The sequence below is a fragment of the Heptranchias perlo genome, chromosome 13, assembly GCF_035084215.1.
Source record: "Heptranchias perlo isolate sHepPer1 chromosome 13, sHepPer1.hap1, whole genome shotgun sequence".
Lineage (NCBI taxonomy): Eukaryota > Metazoa > Chordata > Chondrichthyes > Hexanchiformes > Hexanchidae > Heptranchias > Heptranchias perlo.
The window spans coordinates 1,299,522-1,322,768 of NC_090337.1; the positions used below are offsets into that span (position 1 = coordinate 1,299,522).

General features: G+C 49.2%; 1 protein-coding gene across 1 annotated transcript in view; it reads right to left on the minus strand.

The window, feature by feature from the left end:
• Positions 1-4,689: 4,689 nt before the first annotated feature.
• The window catches only part of LOC137330959 (somatostatin-1-like), a 45,206-nt gene continuing 26,648 nt past the window's right edge, over positions 4,690-23,247 (minus strand). The window contains exon 2 of the mRNA XM_067994539.1: positions 4,690-5,419. Coding sequence (XP_067850640.1) covers positions 5,222-5,419 — 198 coding nt within the window. The 3' untranslated portion in view covers positions 4,690-5,221. The remainder of the gene's footprint in view (positions 5,420-23,247) is intronic.

The following is a 23,247-nucleotide window of genomic DNA, read 5'->3' on the forward strand; positions in this document are numbered from 1 at the left end:
AACATATAAAATTCTAACAGGACTGGACAGACTAGATGCAGGGAGGATGTTCCCGATGGCTGGGGAGTCCAGAACCAGGGGTCACAGTCTCAGGATACGGGGTGTGCCATTTAGAACCGAGATGAGGAGAAATTTCTTCACTCAGAGGGTGGTGAACCTGTGGAATTCTCTACCACAGAAGGCAGTGGAGGCCAAGTCATTAGATGTATTCAAGAAGGAGATAGATATATTTCTTAATGCTAAAGGGATGAAGGGATATGGGGAAAAAGCGGGAACAGGGTACTGAGTTAGACGATCAGCCATGATCATTTTGAATGGCGGAGCAGGCCCAAAGGGCCGAATGGCCTACTCTTGCTCCTGTTTTCTATGTTTCTATGTTTCTATGACCCAGTGTAATAATACAGTGAGGGAGGGGTAAGTGACCCAGTGTAATAATACAGTGAGGGAGGGGTATTGGACCCAGTGTAATAATATAGTGATGGAGTGGTATGTGACCCAGTGTAATAATACAGTGAGGGAGTGGTATGTGACCCAGTGTAATAATACAGTGAGGGAGGGGTATGTGACCCAGTGTTATAATACATTGAGGGAGGGGTATAGGGCCCAGTGTAATAATACAGTGAGGGAGGGGTATGTGACCCAGTGTTATAATACAGTGAGGGAGGGGTATGTGACCCAGTGTTATAATACATTGAGGGAGGGGTATAGGGCCCAGTGTAATAATATAGTGAGGGAGGGGTATAGGGCCCAGTGTTATAATACAGTGAGGGAGGGTTTTTGGGCCCAGTGTTATAATACAGTGAGGGAACGGTATAGGGCCCAGTGTTATAATACAGTGAGGGAGGGGTATGTCCAGGTCATTGGAAACCTGATCAGCGGGCGGACTGCGCACCCGCATCATAGGCTGTCAGCTGGAGGAGCTCTACTTAAAGGGGCAGTCCTCCAATGCTACTCCTGCAGCAAACATCCAAAATTATAGAATGGAGCAGACCAGGGGAAAGGCTGTTCCCAGATTTACCGATGCCTCACTCCAGGTCCTACTGGATGGGGTGAGGAGGAGGAGGGAAATTTTCTACCCAGCCGACGGGAGGAAGTGGCCTCCCTCTGCCACCAGGAAGGCCTGGCTCGAGGTGGCAGAGGAGGTCACCAACAGCAGCAACATCTCCCACACCTGGATCCAGTGCAGGAAGCGCTTCAATGACCTAACTCGGTCAGTCAAAGTGAGTACACTTACTCATTCTCCTACACTCCGTCTGCCACATCACCGCCCCCACCCCACAACTCATTCTGCACTGCCAACACTACTCTATCACATCACTCCCCACACCCACTCAAAGCTCATCCTCAACTTACCTGCACTTCCTCACCTCCCCAGTACTCATCCCACCACTACCACTCACCCCAATCCTCATACAATCTCATGGCTCTGTCTCATACTCACCCTCTGATGCATCTCTTTCACGGTCGCCCTCACTCAACCTAATGCATTCAGCGGTTGGCCACGTCACCATCACTCACTCACGCCTCTCTACTTTCTCCCCTTATAGGAGAGAGCCCAGAATGCATGGGAGAGGGCGAAGACCGGAGGGGGGCCGCAACATCTGGTCGTCCTCACGGACGCGGAGCAGGAGGCTCTCGAATTGAGCCGCACCCTCGAGCGCCTGTCCGTCGGGGACGCTGAGACTGCCACCCGACAAACGGCTGGTGACAGAACTTTAACATTCAGCACTCACAATAGCAAATGATGTTAACCTGCCTTGCCATCTTCAGCACCTCAACATCTGTCATCATGCTTAATATTGCGTTCTGTTCTCTTACAGGGCCTTCAGCGACCGCCGTGACGGTGGAGGGCGATTCCTCAGAGGACCTGCCGGCCTCTGAGGGGCACCGTCACATCTGAGTGAGCCATCCACAGATACACACACCTCGGTGGGTCCCCATCCTCACTTAGTTGGTGTCGCACATAGTGAGTCACCACACACACAGGAGCACGAGCAGACACTGGTGGCAGGGGCAGCTGTGGAGAGTCCGAGTCGGTGGGAGCTCTCTTCTCCAGGCTCTACTCAGCTGGGCACAGATGCTGAACCCTGGGGGCCATCCATGAAAAGGAGAATGATCGAGGGGCAGCAGCACATTTGCGAGGTGCTGGAACAGGTGCCATGCGCACTCTCCACAATCGCGCAGAGGATGAGGAGTCCAACTCTTGCATGAGTGGAATGGTGGCACAGGTAAGGGAGGGAATCTGTGCGATACTGTCACAGGGACTTGAGGGAATCTCTGAGATAGTGTCACAGGGACGTGAGGGAATCTCTGAGATACTGTCACAGGGACGTGAGGGAATCTCTGAGATACTGTCACAGGGACGTGAGGGAATCTCTGAGATAGTGTCGCGGGTAAGTGCGGGAATGTCTGCGATGGAGGGAAGGCTAGCCTCCATCGAGCTTCGAGCACGGCTCAACAATGAGTCCATTAGAGGCCCTGACAACGGCCGTTTGGACTCAGGGTGAGCAACTTTCTGCCACTTTAAACAGGCAGGCAGATACTCTGGCACTGGCCTTACACATGTCCTCCAAACTGCCGTCCAGCAGGGTAGTAGGAGTGATGTGGGCCTGGCCCAGGGGAGGGATGATGGCGATAGGGGACATGAAAGTGGGGACGCCACTCAAAGCGCTCCCACGTCTCACCCATTTCCCCCCTCTCAACCAGTACCCCCAATGCTGCCTCCTCTCCAGGTGGCCGAGTCTGCCCCTGCACAGGTGCAGGTGGAGCAGTCTTTGGAGGGGCCCTCACGGGCACCGAAACCCAGAGGGCATAGGCCCAAGGCATCTAATTGGTCAGGGCATGAACAAGAGCAACCTGCCACCACCTCTGCTGCAGCCACAGGGGATGCACCACGTAGGAGTAGTCGGAAGTGTAATATGAAGGTTTTGTGAGCACAAAGGGGATGCACAAGGGTGTTTGACGGTTTGTCATGTTTTTTATTTATATTTGATTTTTGTTAATGGCACATTAAATATTATTATTGTCACCACTACTGCCACGTCTTAGCCATTCTTCACTGGCTTGTGTAATAAGTCCCTTTCATGAGGTTCACCATGAACACCCACACTTGATGCCACCCATTGGGACACTCTACAGTGGGTGTATGTGTCGTTGCACGACTATTTTGTGCAGGTGCCTGTGGTGCAGCACTGTGTTGTGGAGCTCCACGTGGCGGAGGTGGACGGCGTGCCTGGCGAGGCTGGTGATGTTGCTCCTCCGGGGATGAAGTGATGAATGCAGCAATGGCGCCCCCCATCCTGACGGTGTGAGTTTGAGCGAGTCCGCAAAGTCGGTGTTTGCACAGCAGAGTTTTGGGTATAAATTAAAAATTTTGAGTGGAAAGACAAAGGTGTCAAAACTTTGAAGTGACAGAGTTCCCTGCTGCAATAAATGAGGTTTTCCCCCCACCTGTCAAATAATCCTTTGCATCTCCCACTGGCTGCTGGCTGAAACACGTCTGCTCCAACAGGGAGTGTTTCCCACAGCACGGGAAACACGCTGAGGATCCTTCAAAATTTACCCCTGCCAAAATCTCCACTCAACGAGGTCTCTCAAGTACCTCAAGTATCTAAATAACTATGTGAATGATCATCCCGCCGGCTTTAATTGCCGGTGGGAGTCCCGCATGCGGGAGCTGTGTGCGCACCCGAACACATCACTGGGAACCCGGGGGTGAGCTGGTTGGAGCCGGGCTCAGAACCCGCTCAGGGATTCTGCCATTTTAGGAGCCCCCCCACCCCCAACACACCCGCTCTGCCATCCCAAAATCGGCCCCAGTGAAGTACTTTTTGAAGTGTAGTCACTGTTGTAATGTAGGAAACGCAGCAGCCAATTTGCGCACAGCAAGATCCCACAAACAGCAAATGAGATAAATGACCAGATAATCTGTTCTTGATCATGTTGGTTGAGGGAGTATTATTGGCCCCAGTCCCACTGTCTCCTGGCCTGTGGTGGTGGGGGTGGGGGGCGGTGGAAGAGTTCCCAATTTGGGGGTCCAGGTCAGCACCCCATAAAAAAGGTGATGCATTTTTTTAAATTTCTTGATCGACCCTCTTACCCTGACTGGGGTTTCGAGTGAGCTGGGTTGGCCAGTGAAGGGCAGGCACCAGATTTTCTGGCCACATGAAAATTAGTCACCCTCCCACTGATCCCAAGAACCCCAGCAGGGTCAGCTGAGGAGGGTAAAGACTGCCCCATTCCCAGCACAACCAGTAGAATCCCAGCATCATTGGTAGGATCCCAAAATCACCAGTAGGATCCCAAAATCACCAATAGGATCCCAGCATCACCAATAAAATCCCAGAATCACCAATGGGATCCCAGCATCACCAGTAGGATCCCAGCATCACCAATAAAATCCCAGCATCACCAGTAGGATCCCAGCATCACCAATAAAATCCCAGAATCACCAATGGGATCCCAGCATCACCAGTAGGATCCCAGCATCACCAGTAGGATCCCAGCATCACCAATAAAATCCCAGCATCACCAGTAGGATCCCAGCATCACCAATAAAATCCCAGCATCACCAGTAGGATCCCAGCATCACCAGTAGGATCACAATCCATCGATTCTCAGGGTCACAATATTAAACCAAGTTATAAAAAACATAGTAACGGTTTAAAACCAGATAGAGACTGTGCCACAAGCTTTTTATTGCATCGTACTTACAGTAACATAAGAGCATTGAGAATGAGGGCCAGACAAAGAATGAAGGACACTTCAAATTAAAACAAGCTAAACTCCGGACAGAGAACTAAAGATTTGTTTATAATTCAGATTAATTGGAATTACTGTCAGATAGCTTTGGGGTACAGTGGGAAAGGGTCAGTGTTTGACTGGGGTACAGTGGGAAAGGGTCAGGGTTTCACACTGGGGTACAGTGAGAAGGGGTCAGTGTGTTACACTGGGGTACAGTGGGAAGGGGTCAGTGGGTTACTTTGGGGTACAGTGAGAAGGGGTCAGTGGGGGTACAGTGGGTTCCTTTGGGGAACAGTGGGTTCCTTTGGGGTACAGTGGGTTCCTTTGGGGTACAGTGGGTTACTGTGGGGTACAGTGGGTCACTGTGGGGTACAGTGGGTTACTGCAGGGTATAGTGGGTTACTGTGGGGTACAGTGGGTTACTGTGGGTACAGTGGGTTACTGTGGGGTACAGTGGGTTACTGTGGGGTGCAGTGGGTTAGCACAATGTATAGGTCTTCCAGAAGAAGTTTTTGCAATTTTTCCGCTCCCTCATTCCCAGCTGACGATGCTGGAATTTCAGTGGTGTCTTGTGTTCCGCTGGAGTCTCAACTTCGGAGGTATCCAACTCGAGAGCCTTGCTGTCCGCATCAGCCACCATTTGTCGCAGCTGGACCATCGTGTCCTCCAGAAGATCCTTCAAGGAAGCATCAAATGTGTGGTCAAAGAGGGAAGTGTCGATCCTCTGTCTGTGTTTACATTGCCTGCACCACCTCGCCCTGGCATCAGGCACCTTATTCTTAGACATCCTTTAGTTCTACATTCTAATTCTGAATGTTAAAAAGGATAAAATTATTTCTCATTTTTCTCAATGGTGCAGTGAGTAATTGCCCCACCTGGGTTGTACCTGTGCTATACTGACCAAAAAATCCCAGGATCCATCGCCAGTCCGTACAGGTTAGAGCCAGGTGGTGGGGGGCTCGGGGAGGGCAGGAAATCAGCCAGGGTTCACATTCCTCGTCACTGTTCAATGACTTACGTGTGGATGTTTGGTGAGGATAGGGGTGTGTTCAGCTGTGGTGTCCCTCCACAGTTGAATAGCCTGCCAATTTTCCTTTGCGATACCGCTCAAAAATAGATGGGGTTGTGGCAGAAATGGCAAGAAAGTGTACACTCGCCACCATCATGGACTCTCAGCACCCATTTAATCACCTTCCACAGCCCATGTACACTCTCCCCTATCATGGACTCTACCAACCCATTTAAGCAAAAGCTAAATGTTGAGGTGGAAGATCAGCCATGATCTTGTTGAATGGGGGAGCAGGCTCGAGGGGCCGTGCGGCCTACTCCTGCTCCTATTTCTTATGTTCTTACTGCAGATGCTGGAAATCTAAAATAATTGTAGAAAATGCTGTGAGTGAGGCAGCTTCTGTGGAGAAAGAAACAGAGTTAACGCTTCAGGTCGAAGACCCTTCTTCAGAACTGGAAGATGTTAAAGATTAAACAGTTTTTAAGCAAGTACAGAGCGAGGGAAAGGGGGGTTGGGGGGGGAGATCAAAAGAGAAGGTCTCTGATAGGGGAGAGGGGAGGAATGATTACATTTTTTTTATTATTCGTTCATGGGATGTGGGCGTCGCTGGCGAGGCCGGCATTTATTGCCCATCCCTAATTGCCCTTGAGAAGGTGGTGGTGAGCCGCCTTCTTGAACCGCTGCAGTCCGTGTGGTGAAGGTTCTCCCACAGTGCTGTTAGGAAGGGAGTTCCAGGATTTTGACCCAGCGACGATGAAGGAACGGCGATATATTTCCAAGTCGGGTTGGTGCGAGGCAAGGAAGGTGGGAATGGGACAGGTAAAGAAACAAAGATGGGTCTAGAGAAGCTGTAAATGGCAACAGCAGAACCAGCACTTGCTGTCCGAAGAAATGGGAGCAGTGGTTATGATCTGAAGTTATTGCAATCAGTGTTGAGTCCGGAAGGTTGTAAAGTGCCGAAACGAAAGATATGGGGCTGTTCCTCGAGCTTACGTTGAGCTTCATTGGAACAGTGTCAGAGGCCGAGGACAGAGAGGTCAGAGTGGGAGTGGGCCGGGGAATTAAAATGGCAAGTGACCGGCAGGTCAGGGTCACATTTGTGGATAGAGCGGAGGTGTTCAGCAAAGCGATCACCCAATCTGCGTTTGGTCTCCCCAATGTAGAGGAGACCGCATCGTGAGCAGAGAATACAGTATCGTAAATTGAAAGAAGTACAAGTCAATTTCTGTTTCACCTGGAAGGAGTGTTTGGGGCCCTGGACGGTGGGAAGGGAGGAGGTGAAGGGGCAGGTGTTGCATCTCCTGCGCTCCCATGGGAAGGTGCCGTGGGGAGGAGGGCGGGTGTTGGGGGTGATGGAAGAGTGGACCAGGGTGTCGTGGAGGGAGCGGTCCCTCGGAATGCTGAAATGGGAGGGGAGGGGAAGATGTGTTTGGTGGTAGGATTGCGCTGGAGATGGCAGAAATGGCGAAGGATGATCCGTTGAATGTGGAGGCTGGTGGGGTGGAAGGTGAGGACAAGGGGGACCCTATCATGGTTCTGGGAGGGAGGGGAAGGGTGAGGGCAGAAGTGCGGGAAATGGGACAGACAGGATCGAGGGTCCTGTCAAATACAGTGGAGGGGAATCCTCGGTTGAGGAGAAAGGAAGACACATCAGAAGCACTGGTGTGGAAGGTGGCATCGTCAGAACAGATGAGACGGAGACGGAGAAACGGGGAGAAAGGAATAGAGTCTTTACAGGAAGCGGGGTGGGAGGAAGTGTAATCAAGGTGGCTGTGGGAGTCAGTGGGCTTATAATAGATATTGGTTAACAGCCTATCCCCAGAAATGGAGATAGAGAAGTCGAGGAAGGGAAGAGTCGGAGATGGACCATGTGAAGGCGAGGGAAGAGTGGAAATTGGAAGCTAAGTTGATGAAAAACCCTGGTTAGACTGCACTTGGAGTACTGTGAGCAGTTCTGGGCACCGCACCTTCGGAAGGACATATTGGCCTTGGAGGGAGTGCAGCGTAGGTTTACTAGAATGATACCCGGACTTCAAGGGTTAAGTTACGAGGAGAGATTACACAAATTGGGGTTGTATTCTCTGGAGTTTCGAAGGTTAAGGGGTGATCTGATCGAAGTTTATAAGATATTAAGGGGAACAGATAGGGTGGATAGAGAGAAACTATTTCTGCTGGTTGGGGATTCTAGGAGTAGGGGGCACAGTCTAAAAATTAGAGCCAGACCTTTCAGGAGTGAGATTAGAAAACATTTCTACACACAAAGGGTTGTAGAAGTTTGGAACTCTCTTCCGCAAACGGCAATTGATACTAGCTCAATTGCTAAATTTAAATCTGGGATAGATAGCTTTTTAGCAACGAAAGGTATTAAGGGATATGGGCTAAAGGCAGGTATATGGAGTTAGATCACAGATCAGCCATGATCTTATCAAATGGCGGAGCAGGCATGAGGGGCTGAATGGCCTACTCCTGTTCCTATGTTCCTATGAAATTTTCCAGTTCAGGGAGATAGCTGAAAACAGATACAGTCATCAGTGTACTGGAAAAAGAGGTGAGGGAGGGGCCCTGAGTAGGACTGGAACAAGGAATGTTCCACATATCCCACAAAAAGGCAGGCAGAGCTGGACACATACAGGTTCCCATAGCAACACCTTTTATTTGGAGGAAGTGAGTGGAGTCAAAGGAGAATTTATTCAATGTAAGAACAAGTTCAGCCAGGCGGAGGAGGGTGGTGGGAGATGGGGACTGGTTGGGCCTCAGTTGAAGGAAGAAGCGGAGGGCCCGCAGGCCGTCCTGGCGGGGGATGGAGGTGTAGAGGGACTGGGCGTCCGTGGTGAAAAGGGGACAGTTAGGGTCGGGGAACTGGAAACTGTTAAAATGGCGGAGGGCGTCAGAGGAGTCGAAGATGTAGGTCGGTAGAGACTGGGCAAGGGGAGAAAAAATAGAGTCGAGATAGGAGGAAATAAGTTCCGTGGGGGAAGAACAGGCTGAAACGATGGGTTTCCCGGGGCAGTCCTGTTTGTGGATCTTGGGGAGGAGGTAGAAGTGGGCTGTGTGTGGTTGGGAGACGATGAGGTTGGAGGCCGTGGGGGGAAGATCTTCAGAGTAGATGAGGTCAGTGACGGTCTGGGAAACTATGGCTTGATGTTCGGCAGTGGGGACATGGTCCAGGGGGAGGTAGGAGGAGTTGTCGGAGAGTTGGCGTTCAGCCTCCACGAGGTAGAGGTCTGTTCACCAAGCAACAACAGACTGCCCTCGTCAGCAGGTTTAATAACAATGTCAGGGTTGGACCTGAGAGAACGGAGTGCTGTGAGTTCAGAGGGAGGGAGGTTAGAGTGAGTGAGTGAGGGGAGTAGAGAGAGTGCTGTGAGTTCAGAGGGAGGGGGGTTAGGGTGAGTGAGTGAGGGGAGTAGAGAGAGTGCTGTGAGTTCAGAGGGAGGGGGGTTAGAGTGAGTGAGTGAGGGGAGTAGAGAGAGTGCTGTGAGTTCAGAGGGAGGGAGGTTAGAGTGAGTGAAGGGAGTAGAGAGAGTGCTGCGAGTTCAGAGGGAGGGAGGTTAGACTGAGTGAGGGGAGTAGAGAGAGTGCTGCGAGTTCAGAGGGAGGGGGGTTAGGGTGAGTGAGTGAGGGGAGTAGAGAGAGTGCTGTGAGTTCAGAGGGAGGGGGGTTAGGGTGAGTGAGGGGAGTAGAGAGAGTGCTGCGAGTTCAGAGGGAGGGAGGTTAGACTGAGTGAGGGGAGTAGAGAGAGTGCTGCGAGTTCAGAGGGAGGGAGGTTAGACTGAGTGAGGGGAGTAGAGAGAGTGCTGCGAGTTCAGAGGGAGGGGGGTTAGGGTGAGTGAGTGAGGGGAGTAGAGAGAGAGCTGTGAGTTCAGAGGGAGGGAGGTTAGAGTGAGTGAGTGAGGGGAGTAGAGAGAGTGCTGCGAGTTCAGAGGGAGGGAGGTTAGACTGAGTGAGGGGAGTAGAGAGAGTGCTGTGAGTTCAGAGGGAGGGAGGTTAGAGTGAGTGAGTGAGGGGAGTAGAGAGAGAGCTGTGAGTTCAGAGGGAGGGGGGTTAGGGTGAGTGAGTGAGGGGAGTAGAGAGAGTGCTGTGAGTTCAGAGGGAGGGGGGTTAGACTGAGTGAGGGGAGTAGAGAGAGTGCTGTGAGTTCAGAGGGAGGGGGGTTAGGGTGAGTGAGGGGAGTAGAGAGAGAGCTGTGAGTTCAGAGGGAGGGGGGTTAGGGTGAGTGAGGGGAGTAGAGAAATTGAGACGGCCGATGCCACACCTGTAGTTTGCAATGAAAAGATCAAGTAAGGGTCAGAGGCCAGAGGGAGGAATCGAGGTGGAAGGAGAATTCTGAAGACTGGAGAAAGGGTCTACTGTGCGGGAGGAAGATTCCTGGCCAAAGACAACGGGAAAAGAGCTCAGCATCGTGTCGAGCTCGAAATTCACTGAGGTGGGAGCACGAGGGGACGAAACTCAGGCCTTTGCTGAGGACTGATCGTTTGTGGTCAGAGAGGGGAAGGTCAGAGGGGATGGTGAAAGCACGACAAAGGGTGAGATTGGAGGGAGGGTTAGGGTCAGAGGAAAGAGAAGGGGAGGAAGGATGAGGAGGGGTGTTGGTATCTGAGAGTTGTTGAAGCTCGCGGTCCCTGACACCTGAAAGGAAGAAGAAAGGTTTTTGTTCAAGGGCCGGATGAGGTAAAGGATGAAATGGAACCGCGGAGCAGGGCAGCTCTGAGATAGAGTGAGTCGGTGCTTCTGGAGAGAGGGGCTGATCGCGTACATGGGGCAGCGCACGGCACGAGCGTGGATCTCCAGGAGCGGCGAGAGCAGCGGTTCGAGGAACACTGAATATCATGGAGATATCCGCAATCACGGGCGGATCCGAAACATGACAGGTTGAATATCAATTGGAATCCACGAGGAATAAGTCGGAGCCGGAGACGGTTGTTGAGGAGAGGGACATGGCTGTGAAAGCGAGTTTTAATAGAAAGCGGATTAAACTCGAGAAGGGAAACAGAAAGCAGTGAAGGTGAACAAGGTAAAAGAGACAAACGGAAATCCCGTCGGAGAGAAGAGCAGAACTTCTTCAAGGGGGGACAATCCTGGACGGGACGAGGCCGTGAATTAAACACTGAATCAAAAGCAAAATACGGCCAGTGCTGGAAATCTGAAATAAAAACAGGGGCGGAGCAATGAAAATTACCATCCAGCTGTGTTTGGTGAGGGGGAACAGTGGAGACTCAGGAAATTATGGAGTGCAATAAGTAATGGTGTTAGTCATTTAATCTCCCCCGCCCTGTGTAAACTCTCCCCGATCACAGACTCTCCCCACCCATTTAATCTCCCCCCCCCACCGTGTACACTCTCCCCGATCACAGACTCTCCCCACCCATTTAATCTCCCCCCCCCCACCGTGTACACTCTCCCCATCACAGACTCTCCCCACCCATTTAATCTCCCCCCCCCCACCGTGTACACTCTCCCCATCACAGACTCTCCCCACCCATTTAATCTCCCCCCCCCCACCGTGTACACTCTCCCCATCACAGACTCTCCCCACCCATTTAATCTCCCCCCCCACCGTGTACACTCTCCCCGATCACAGACTCTCCCCACCCATTTAGTCTCCACCCCCCCACCGTGTACACTCTCCCCATCACAGACTCTCCCCACCCATTTAGTCTCCCGCCCCCCACCGTGTACACTCTCCCCCCTATCATGGAATGAACCCCAAAGAGAGAAGTGAATTACCCATTTATTGAGGTGGAGATGCCGGTGATGGACCCGGCATGGATGTTAGGGAACTTGGGGAAATAAATAGTGATGTCTTGAGGAGTGTACATATTACAGAGAGGGAGGTGCTGGAAGTCTTAACGCGCATCAAGGTAGATAAATCTCCGGGACCTGATGAAATGTATCCCAGGACGTTATGGGAGGTTAGGGAGGAAATTGCGGGTCCCCTAGCAGAGATATTTGAATCATCCACCGCTACAGGTGAGGTGCCTGAAGATTGGAGGGTAGCAAATGTTGTGCCTTTGTTTAAGAAGGGCAGCAGGGAAAAGCCTGGGAACTACAGACCGGTGAGCCTGACATCTGTAGTGGGTAAGTTGTTAGAGGGTATTCTGAGAGACAGGATCTACGGGCATTTGGAGAGGCAGGGACCGATTAGGAACAGTCAGCATGGTTTTGTGAGAGGAAAATCATGTCTCACGAATTTGATTGAGTTTTTTGAAGGGGTAACCAAGAAGATAGATGAGGGCTGTGCAGTAGACGTGGTCTACATGGACTTTAGCAAAGCCTTTGACAAGGTACCGCATGGTAGGTTGTTACATAAGGTTAAATCTCACGGGATCCAAGGTGAGGTAGCCAATTGGATACAAAATTGGATTGACGACAGAAGACAGAGGGTGGTTGTAGAGGGTTGTTTTTCAAACTGGAGGCCTGTGACCAGCGGTGTGCCTCAGGGATCGGTGCTGGGTCCGCTGTTATTTGTTATTTATATTAATGGTTTGGATGAGAATTTAGGAGGCATGGTTAGTAAGTTTGCAGATGACACCAAGATTGGTGGCATTGTGGACAGTGAAGAAGGTTATCTAGGATTGCAACGGGATCTTGATAAATTGGGCCAGTGGGCCGATGAATGGCAGATGGAGTTTAATTTAGATAAATGTGAGGTGATGCATTTTGGTAGATCGAATCGGGCCAGGACCTACTCCGTTAATGGTAGGGCGTTGGGGAGAGTTATAGAACAAAGAGATCTAGGAGTACAGGTTCATAGCTCCTTGAAAGTGGAGTCACAGGTGGATAGGGTGATGAAGAAGGCATTCAGCATGCTTGGTTTCATTGGTCAGAACATTGAATACAGGAGTTGGGATGTCTTGTTGAAGTTGTACAAGACATTAGTAAGGCCACACTTGGAATACTGTGTACAGTTCTGGTCACCCTATTATAGAAAGGATATTATTAAACTAGAAAGAGTGCAGAAAAGATTTACTAGGATGCTACCGGGACTTGATGGTTCGACTTATAGGGAGAGGTTGGATAGACTGAGACTTTTTTCCCTGGAGAGTAGGAGGTTAAGGGGTGATCTTATAGAAGTCTATAAAATAATGAGGGACATAGATAAGGTAGATAGTCAAAATCTTTTCCCAAAGGTAGGGGAGTCTATAACGAGGGGGCATAGATTTAAGGTGAGAGGGGAGAGATTCAAAAGGGTCCAGAGGGGCAATTTTTTCACTCAAAGGATGGTGAGTGTCTGGAACGAGCTGCCAGAGGCAGTAGTAGAGGCGGGTACAATTTTGTCTTTTAAAAAGCATTTGGACAGTTACATGGGTAAGATGGGTATGGAGGGATATGGGCCAAGTGCAGGCAATTGGGACTGGCTTAGTGGTATAAACTGGGCGACATGGACATGTTGGGCCGAAGGGCCTGTTTCCATGATTCTATGATTTTATGATTCATTTATTGAGGTGGAGATGCCGGTGATGGCCCCATTTATTGAGGTGCAACAAAACAACTTAATGAACTGCCAGAATCGAAATGCCCGGCAAAACATTCCAGAAAATTCCGATTGATTGACTGCGAAAGTTCAACATTTTAAAATTTACTTCAGAAGAAGATTTTGAAGTGATGTGTTTGTGCAGAGTTTGGATTCAGCCGCACGGTGAGTGTGCCTCTTCCTAACAAATGCCCGGATGACACATCATCATTTTGTGCTGGATCCAGGGATCTGTGAGGCAATTCCATACAATCAGTGATTCAGGATCTGACCCACTGGTAACGGTTTATAATGGCCCAGAATTTGCTAAAAACTTGCCCGCATTAATGGCCTTTCAATGGTGTTGGCCATTGCTTTGGCGCAGATGTTCCAGGAAATTATGACATGAGTGACGAACATCATTACTGACACTCCTCGATAATTTCCTGAGTCTCCACTGTTACCCCACACCAAACACAGCTGGATGGTAATTGTCAGAACTCCGCCCCTGTTAAAATCAATGGCGATGGTGAATTTGCTGAATTTAAGCCATTCTTCACTTCACTGCCACTTGGACTGAAAGGGGATGAAGCTGGAGAGCTGGGAGCAGCCTGGTTTATATGTTTATTTAAGATGGTTGCAGCCGTGATATCCTTTCTGCTTCCGATGCCTCACTATGCACACTTAGCCCACATGAGAATCCCCAGACCCAATGGGGTTTTAATAACTTTTATCGCCGGGTGAAAATAGGGAGGTCCCAATTCGTGCCCCGTCTCACACCCCGGCCAATGAAAAAGAAAATGGATGAGGTGTAAAAGTGGCAGTCGATTGGCCATCACCCGGTCACCAGCGGTAAAAGTTAATATTACCTCCATTACCATAAATGGAATGACAGTTCCCACTTCTGAATGCAGCATCACAAAGTTCCACTTCGCAGCCCATAATTCACCAACGAAAGCTTTCTCATTGGGAAACATCACTCGGTATTGTAATCATTCCCATAGTAATAAGCATAAGGGAAATGAATTATGTTGCATCACTTTATTGGTGTTGAGTTAATCACTTCCATATTAACACATAACAAAGTAATCACACTCTTGGATCACCTCCTATCGACGCATTAAATTCTAATTTTCCAACGTTGACATTGTGATGATAAACATGGATTTGAATCAGACCACAGTGTGTAGTTATGTTCCTGATCTTCGCAATACTATATGTACAGGCAAGTTAACAAATAATAATAATCTGGATCAGACTGTGTGGAATGGCAAGCAGCGAGTCGCTCAAGAAGATAATTGAGATGTCAATAAAGTATAACAGAATAATCAATGGTACAGAATAACGGTGAGTGCGTAAATATCCCACTCTCTCCCCGTAGCCCTGTATCAATCCCAAACTAATCCCACTGACCCACTCTCTCCCCATAGCCCTGTATCAATCCCAAACTAATCCCACTGACCCACTCTCTCCCCATAGCCCTGTATCAATCCCCAAACTAATCTCACTGCCCCGCTCTCTCCCCATAGCCCTGTATCAATCTCAAACTAATCCCACTGTCCCACTCTCTCCCCATAGCCCTGTATCAATCCCAAACTAATCCCACTGTCCCACTCTCTCCCCATAGCCCTGTATCAATCCCAAACGAATCCCACTGTCCCACTCTCTCCCCATAGCCCTGTATCAATCCCAAACTAATCCCACTGTCCCACTCTCTCCCCATAGCCCTGTATCAATCCCAAACTAATCCCACTGCCCCGCTCTCTCCCCATAGCCCTGTATCAATCACAAACTAATCCCACTGTCCCACTCTCTCCCCATAGCCCTGTATCAATCCCAAATGAATCCCACTGTCCCACTCTCTCCCCATTGCCCTGTATCAATCCCAAACTAATCCCACTGCCCCACTCTCTCCCCATAGCCCTGTATCAATCCCAAACTAATCCCACTGCCCCACTCTCTCCCCACAGCCCTGTATCAATCCCAAACTAATCCCACTGTCCCACTCTCTCCCCATAGCCCTGTATCAATCCCAAACTAATCCCACTGCCCCACTCTCTCCCCATAGCCCTGTATCAATCCCAAACTAATCCCACCATCCCACTCTCTCCCCATAACCCTGTATCAATCCCAAACTAATCCCACTGCCCCACTCTCTCCCCATAACCCTGTATCAATCCCAAACTAATCCCACTGTCCCGCTCTCTCCCCATAGCCCTGTATCAATCCCAAACTAATCCCACTGTCCCGCTCCCTCCCCATAACCCTGTATAAAATCCCAAACCAATCCCACTGTCCCGATCTCTCCCCATAGTCCTGTATCAATCCCAAACTAATCCCACTGCCCCACTCTCTCCCCATAGTCCTGTATCAATCCCAAACTAATCCCACTGCCCCGCTCTCTCCCCATAGCCCTGTATCAATCCCAAACTAATCCCACTGTCCCACTCTCTCCCCATAGCCCTGTATCAATCCCAAACTAATCCCACTGTCCCACTCTCTACCCATAGCCCTGTATCAATCACAAACTAATCCCACTGTCCCACTTTCTCCCCATAACCCTGTATCAATCCCAAACTAATCCCACTGCCCCACTCTCTCCCCATAGCCCTGTATCAATCCCAAACTAATCCCACTGCCCCACTCTCTTCCCATAGCCCTGTATCAATCCCAATCTAATCCTACTGTCCCGCTCTCTCCCCATAGTCCTGTATCAATCCCAAACTAATCCCACTGCCCCGCTCTCTCCCCATAACCCTGTATAAAATCCCAAACTAATCCCACTGTCCCGCTCTCTCCCCATAGTCCTGTATCAATCCCAAACTAATCCCACTGCCCCACTCTCTCCCCATAACCCTGTATAAAATCCCAAACCAATCCCCCTGCCCCGCTCTCTCCCCATAACCCTGTATCAATCCCAAACTAATCCCACTGTCCCGCTCTCTCCCCATAGCCCTGTATCAATCCCAAACGAATCCCACTGTCCCACTCTCTCCCCATAGCCCTGTATAAAATCCCAAACTAATCCCACTGTCCCGCTCTCTCCCCATAACCCTGTATCAATCCCAAACTAATCCCACTGTCCCACTCTCTCCCCATAACCCTGTATCAATCCCAAACTAATCCCACTGCCCCACTCTCTCCCCATTGTCCTGTGTCAATCCCAAACTAATCCCACTGCCCCACTCTCTCCCCATAATCCTGTATCAATCCCAAACGAATCCCACTGACCCACTCTCTCCCCATAGCCCTGTTTCAATCCCAAACTAATCCCACTGTCCCACTCTCTCCCCATAGCCCTGTATCAATCCCAAACTAATCCCACTGCCCCGCTCTCTCCCCATAGCCCTGTACCAATCACAAACTAATCCCACTGCCCCACTCTCTCCCCATAGCCCTGTATCAATCCCAAACTAATCCCACTGTCCCACTCTCTCCCCATAGCCCTGTATCAATCCCAAACTAATCCCACTGTCCCACTTTCTCCCCATAACCCTGTATCAATCCCAAACTAATCCCACTGCCCCACTCTCTCCCCATAGCCCTGTACCAATCCCAAACTAATCCCACTGCCCCACTCTCTCCCCATAGTCCTGTATCAATCCCAAACTAATCCCACCATCCCACTCTCTCCCCATAACCCTGTATCAATCCCAAACTAATCCCACTGCCCCACTCTCTCCCCATAACCCTGTATCAATCCCAAACTAATCCCACTGTCCCACTCTCTCCCCATAGCCCTGTATCAATCCCAAACTAATCCCACTGTCCCACTCTCTCCCCATAGCCCTGTATCAATCCCAAACTAATCCCACTGCCCCGCTCTCTCCCCATAACCCTGTATCAATCCCAAACTAATCCCACTGTCCTGATCTCTCCCCATAGTCCTGTATCAATCCCAAACTAATCCCACTGCCCCACTCTCTTCCCATAGCCCTGTATCAATCCCAAACGAATCGCACTGTTCCACTCTCTCCCCATAACCCTGTATAAAATCCCAAACTAATCCCACTGTCCCGCTCTCTCCCCATAACCCTGTATCAATCCCAAACTAATCCCACTGTCCCACTCTCTCCCCATAACCCTGTATCAATCCCTAACTAATCCCACTGCCCCACTCTTCCCCATTGTCCTGTATCAATCCCAAACGAATCCCACTGCCCCACTCTCTCCCCATAATCCTGTATCAATCCCAAACGAATCCCACTGCCCCACTCTCTCCCCATTGCCCTGTTTCATAAGAACATAAGAAATTGGAGCAGGAGTAGGCCAATCGGCCCCTCGAGCCTGCTCCGCCATTCAATAAGATCATGGCTGATCTGATCCCAACCACAAATCTAAAGAACACAAGAAGTCGGAGCAGGACCCGGCCACATAGCCCCTGGGCCCTCTCCGCCACCCACAGGGCATTGACCGATCCGAACTCAGCTTCATGTCCAATTTCCTGCCCGCTCCCCATAACCCCTAATTCCCTTTACTTCTAGGAAACTGTCTATTTCTGTTTTAAATTTATCTAATGATGTAGCTTCCACAGCTTCCTGGGGCAGCAAATTCCACAGACCTACCACCCTCTGAGTGAAGAAGTTTCTCCTCATCTCAGTTTTGAAAGAGCAGCCCCTTATTCTAAGATTATGCCCCCTAGTTCTAGTTTCACCCATCTTTGGGAACATCCTTACTGCATCCACCCGATCAAGACCCTTCACAATCTTATATGTTTCAATAAGATCGCCTCTCATTCTTCTGAACTCCAATGAGTAGAGTCCCAATCTACTCAACCTCTCCTCATATGTCCGCCCCCTCATCCCCGGGATTAACCGAGTGAACCTTCTTTGTACTGCCTCGAGAGCAAGTATGTCTTTTCTTAAGTGTGGACACCAAAACTGTATGCAGTATTCCAGGTGCGGTCTCACCAATACCTTATATAACTGCAGCAATACCTCCTTGTTTTTATATTCTATCCCCCTAGCAATAAAAGCCAACATTCCGTTGGCTTTCTTGATCACCTGCTGCACCTGCATACCAACTTTTTGATTTTCTTGCACTAGGACCCCCAGATCCCTTTGTACTGCAGTACTTTCCAGTCTCTCGCCATTAAGAAAATAACTTGCTCTCTGATTTTTCCTGCCAAAGTGCATAACCTCACATTTTCCAATATTATATTGCATCTGCCAAATCTCCGCCCACTCACCCAGCCTGTCTATATCCCCTTGCAGGTTTTTTATGTCCTCCTCACTCTCTACTTTCCCTCCCATCTTTGTATCATCTGCAAATTTTGATATGTTGCACTCGGTCCCCTCCTCCAAATCGTTAATATAGATTGTAAAGAGTTGGGGACCCAGCACCGACCCCTGTGGAACACCACTGGTTACTGGTTGCCAGTCCGAAAATGAACCATTTATCCCAACTCTCTGCTTCCTGTTCGATAACCAATCCTCCACCCATGCCAGAATATTACCCCCAATCCCGTGATTTTTTATCTTAAGTAATAATCTTTTATGTGGCACCTTGTCGAATGCCTTCTGGAAGTCTAAATACACTACGTCCACTGGTTCCCCTTTATCCACCCTATACGTTATATCCTCGAAGAACTCAAGCAAATTTGTCAGACATGACTTCCCCTTCATAAAGCCATGCTGACTTTGTCCTATTAAATTATGCTTATCTAAATGTTCCGTTACTGTCTCCTTAATAATAGACTCCAAAATTTTACCCACCACAGATGTTAAGCTAACTGGCCTATAATTTCCAGCCTTCTGCCTACTACCCTTTTTAAATAACGGTGTTACATTAGCAGTTTTCCAATCTGCCGGGACCTCTCCTGAGTCCAGGGAATTTTGGAAAACTATCACCAAAGCATCCACAATCCCTACTGCCACTTCCCTCAAGACCCTAGGATGGAAGCCATCAGGTCCAGGGGATTTATCCGCCTTGAGTCCCATTATTTTACTGAGTACCATCTCCTGAGTGATTTTAATCGTATTTAGCTCCTCCCCCCCGAGAGTCCCCTGTTTGTCCAGTGTTGGGATATTCTTAGTGTCCTCTACTATAAAGACTGAAACAAAATATTTGTTCAGCATTTTTGCCATCTCCATGTTTCCCACCATTAATTTCCAGGTCTCATCCTCTAAGGGACCTATGTTTGCCTTAGCCACCCTTTTTCTTTTTATATAACTATAGAAACTCTTGCTATCTGTTTTTATATTTTTTGCTAATTTCTTTTCATAATCTAACTTCCCTTTCTTAATCAATCCCAAACTAATCCCACTGTCCCACTCTCTCCCCATAGTCCTGTATCTTCTTCTGCTTCAAATATTTTTCCACTTTTCCCTTACAGATGTGATGGTCTCTGACTCAATCACGCTCTGTCGCAAACATTCCAAGCTCCTCCAACTCTCTGTGTGAAGACATTTCTCCTCACCTTTCTCCTCACTCTGTTAGTGAGAATTTTAAATTGATGCTCCCCCATCACTGACCCCCCAACCAGAGGAAATAGTCTTTCCCTATTCATTCGATCAAAACGCTTCATAATTTTAAAAACCTCCATTAAATCTCCTCTTAGGCATTTCTGTTCCAGTGGAAACAGTCCCAGTATCTCAAGTCTCTGCTCATAACCAGTTTCCGTCCCTGGCATCATCCTTGTGAATCTACACTGTACGCTCGCTATGGACTGAATGTCCTTCCGTTAATGAGGGGTCAGTACTTTAACCAATGTTGTGTGCAAATGTATCATTACTTCTTTACTCTTGTTCTCTATGCCTCTATTCATCATAGAATCATGGAATCATACAGCACTGGCGGAGACCTTTCGGCCCATCGTGCCTGTGCCAGTTCTTTGAAAGAGCTATCCAATTAGTCCCATTTCCCTGCTCTTTCCCCATAGGCCTGTAAATTTCTCCTTTTCAAGTATTTATCCAATTCCCCTTTTGAAAGTTATTCTTGAATCTGCTTCCACCGCCCTTTCAGGCAGCGCATTCCAGATCATAACAACTCGCTGCGTAAAAAAATTCTCCTCCTCTCCCCCCTCATAATTTTGAACACCTCCATTAAATTTATAAAACTCAAAATGCTGTTGGCCACTTTATTAACCACCTGCGAGAAAATCCGAGCACTGTTTCATTTCCCCAGATCTCCCTGGGCCACCCACTGCTTTGACTGGGAGGACAGGACAGACAAAAGCCTCTTCAAACACTCACATGATGGAGACAAAGCAATGACTCTCTATTGGCTCCTCTTGAGGTCTCCTCTGACTTCAAATCAATGCCTCGTGCCAGGAAGCGACGATGACACAGGGAACTGAGTGAAGCAGCGAAGCAGCCCGTACCCCTCAATCTATGGTCATTGCTCGATACTGCCCGTTAGCTGCTGCAGCAGGCCTGGAGCACACAGTGTCACCAAGCCGCTAATAAAATTAGAGTTTGAGGTATTTATATTGTAACTTCATTGCACATATCTCAGTGGCAAACAAAGCATGTCCATAGTTCTCAGTGAGTAAATCCATCACATCATAATGAATCAATGAAAACTGACTGGTAATTTTGTACCCAATCAAGGTAAAGATAAACCTCGATGATCGCAATGGTAAAGATTATCATTAAGGGCCTGTGTAATGTGCACTAAAAAAGCTTAATACAAAAAACTGAAAATGGGCGAATGGTGAATTATCACCTGACCTGGGAGGGACCTTCCAGTCAAACAGCGAACTCTGATAAACAACTGCCCACCTCTGGGATCAGTCCCAGCAGACAAGGATCCAGAGATTAGCTCAGCACCTGCAGATGGCAGAGCTGTAATCAGTACCATCTGTGTCAGTGCAATATAGTAAGGAGTCTTACAACACCAGGTTATAGTCCAACAGTTTTATTTGAAAATCACAAGCTTTCGGAGCTTTCCTCCTTCATCAGGTGTGTGAAGGGTTCCATAAAGGCACCACATATATAGTCACAGAACAATGCCTGATGATTACAGATAATCTTTCCGTTATCACACCTCTGCAGATAGGTAATCACAGCAATCAACGGAGTGGATACATCGAGGGCATCCTGAAACCCATCGTACAGGGAACCCCCAGCTTCTGTCGCGACACTACAGACTTTCTACAAAAACTCAGTACCCACGGACCTGTTGAACCAGGAACACTTCTCAACACGTTGGACGTCTCGGCACTCTACACCAGTATCCTCCACGATGACGGCATCGCTGCGACAGCATCAATACTCAACACCAACAACAGCCAATCTCCAGACGCCATCCTACAACTCATCCGCTTCATCCTGGATCACAATGTCTTCACCTTCGACAACCAGTTCTTTACCCAAACACACGGAACAGCCATGGGGACCAAATTCGCACCCCAATACGCCAACATTTTCATGCACAAGTTTGAGCACGACTTCTTCACTGCACAGGACCTCCAACCAACACTATACACCAGATACATCGATGACATTTTCTTCCTATGGACCCACGGCGAAGAATCACTGAAGAGACTACACGATAACATCAACAAGTTCCATCCCACCATCAAACTCACCATGGACTACTCCTCAGAATCAGTTTCTTTCTTGGACACACGAATCTCCATCAAAGACTGGCACCTCAGCACATCACTCTACCGCAAGCCCACGGACAACCTCACGATGCTCCACTTTTCCAGCTTCCACCCCAACCACGTCAAAGAGGCCATCCCCTATGGACAGGCCCTGCGAATACACAGGATCTGCTCAGACGAGGAGGAACGCGATGGACACCTACAGATGCTGAAAGACGCCCTCGTAAGAACGGGAGATGACGCTCGACTCGTCCATCGACAGTTCCGACGGGCCACAACGAAAAATCGCATAGACCTCCTCAGAAGACAAACATGGGACACAACCAACAGAGTACCCTTCGTTGTCCAGTACTTCCCCGGAGCGGAGAAACTACGCCATGTTCTCCGCAGCCTTCAACGTGTCATCGATGACGACGAACACCTCGCTAAGACCATCCCCACACCTCCACTACTCGCCTTCAAACAGCCACCCAACCTCAAACAGACCATCGTTCGCAGCAAATTACCCAGCTTTCAGGAGAACAGCGTCCACGACACCACACAACCCTGCCACGGCAACCTCTGCAAGACATGCCAGATCATCGATACAGATACCACCATCACACGAGAGGACACCACCCACCAGGTACATGGTTCATACTCCTGTGACTCGGCCAACGTTGTCTACCTCATACGTTGCAGGAAAGGATGCCCCAGAGCATGGTACATCGGCGAGACCATGCAGATACTGCGACAACGGATGAACGGACACCGCACAACAATCGCCAAACAGGAGGGTTCCCTCCCAGTTGGGGAAGACTTCAGCAGTCAAGGACATTCAGCCACCGATCTTCGGGTAAGCGTACTCCAAGGCGGCCTTCGAGACACACGGCAACACAAAATCGTCGAGCAGAAATTGATAGCCAAGTTACGCACCCATGAGGACGGCCTCAACTGGGATCTTGGGTTCATGTCACGCTACACGTAACCCCACCAGAGGAAAAAAAGTTATCTGTTTTTAATACAACTGGTCATTCTCTCTCTCTCTCTCTCTGTCTTTGTAATCTGACCGCTTGTGTATTCAGTAGTCTGGGATGTAATGTTCCCCTGTCTGAACACCATCCACTCCGTTGATTGCTGTGACGATCTCTCTGCAGAGGTGTGATAACGGGCAGTTGGAAAGATTATCTGTAATCACCAGGCATTGTTCTGTGACTATATATGTGGTGCCTTTATGGAACCCTTCACACACCTGACGAAGGAGGAAAGCTCCGAAAGCTTGTGATTTTCAAATAAAACTGTTGGACTATAACCTGGTGTTGTAAGACTCCTTACATTTGTCCACCCCAGTCCATCATCGGCATCACCACATCAGTGCAATATAGCACATGGGTAAGAGTGTACACTCACTACAGAGTACACAGAGAGTACACTCACTACAGAGTACACAGAGAGTACACTCACTACAGAGTACACAGAGAGTACACTCACTACAGGGTACACAGAGAGTACACT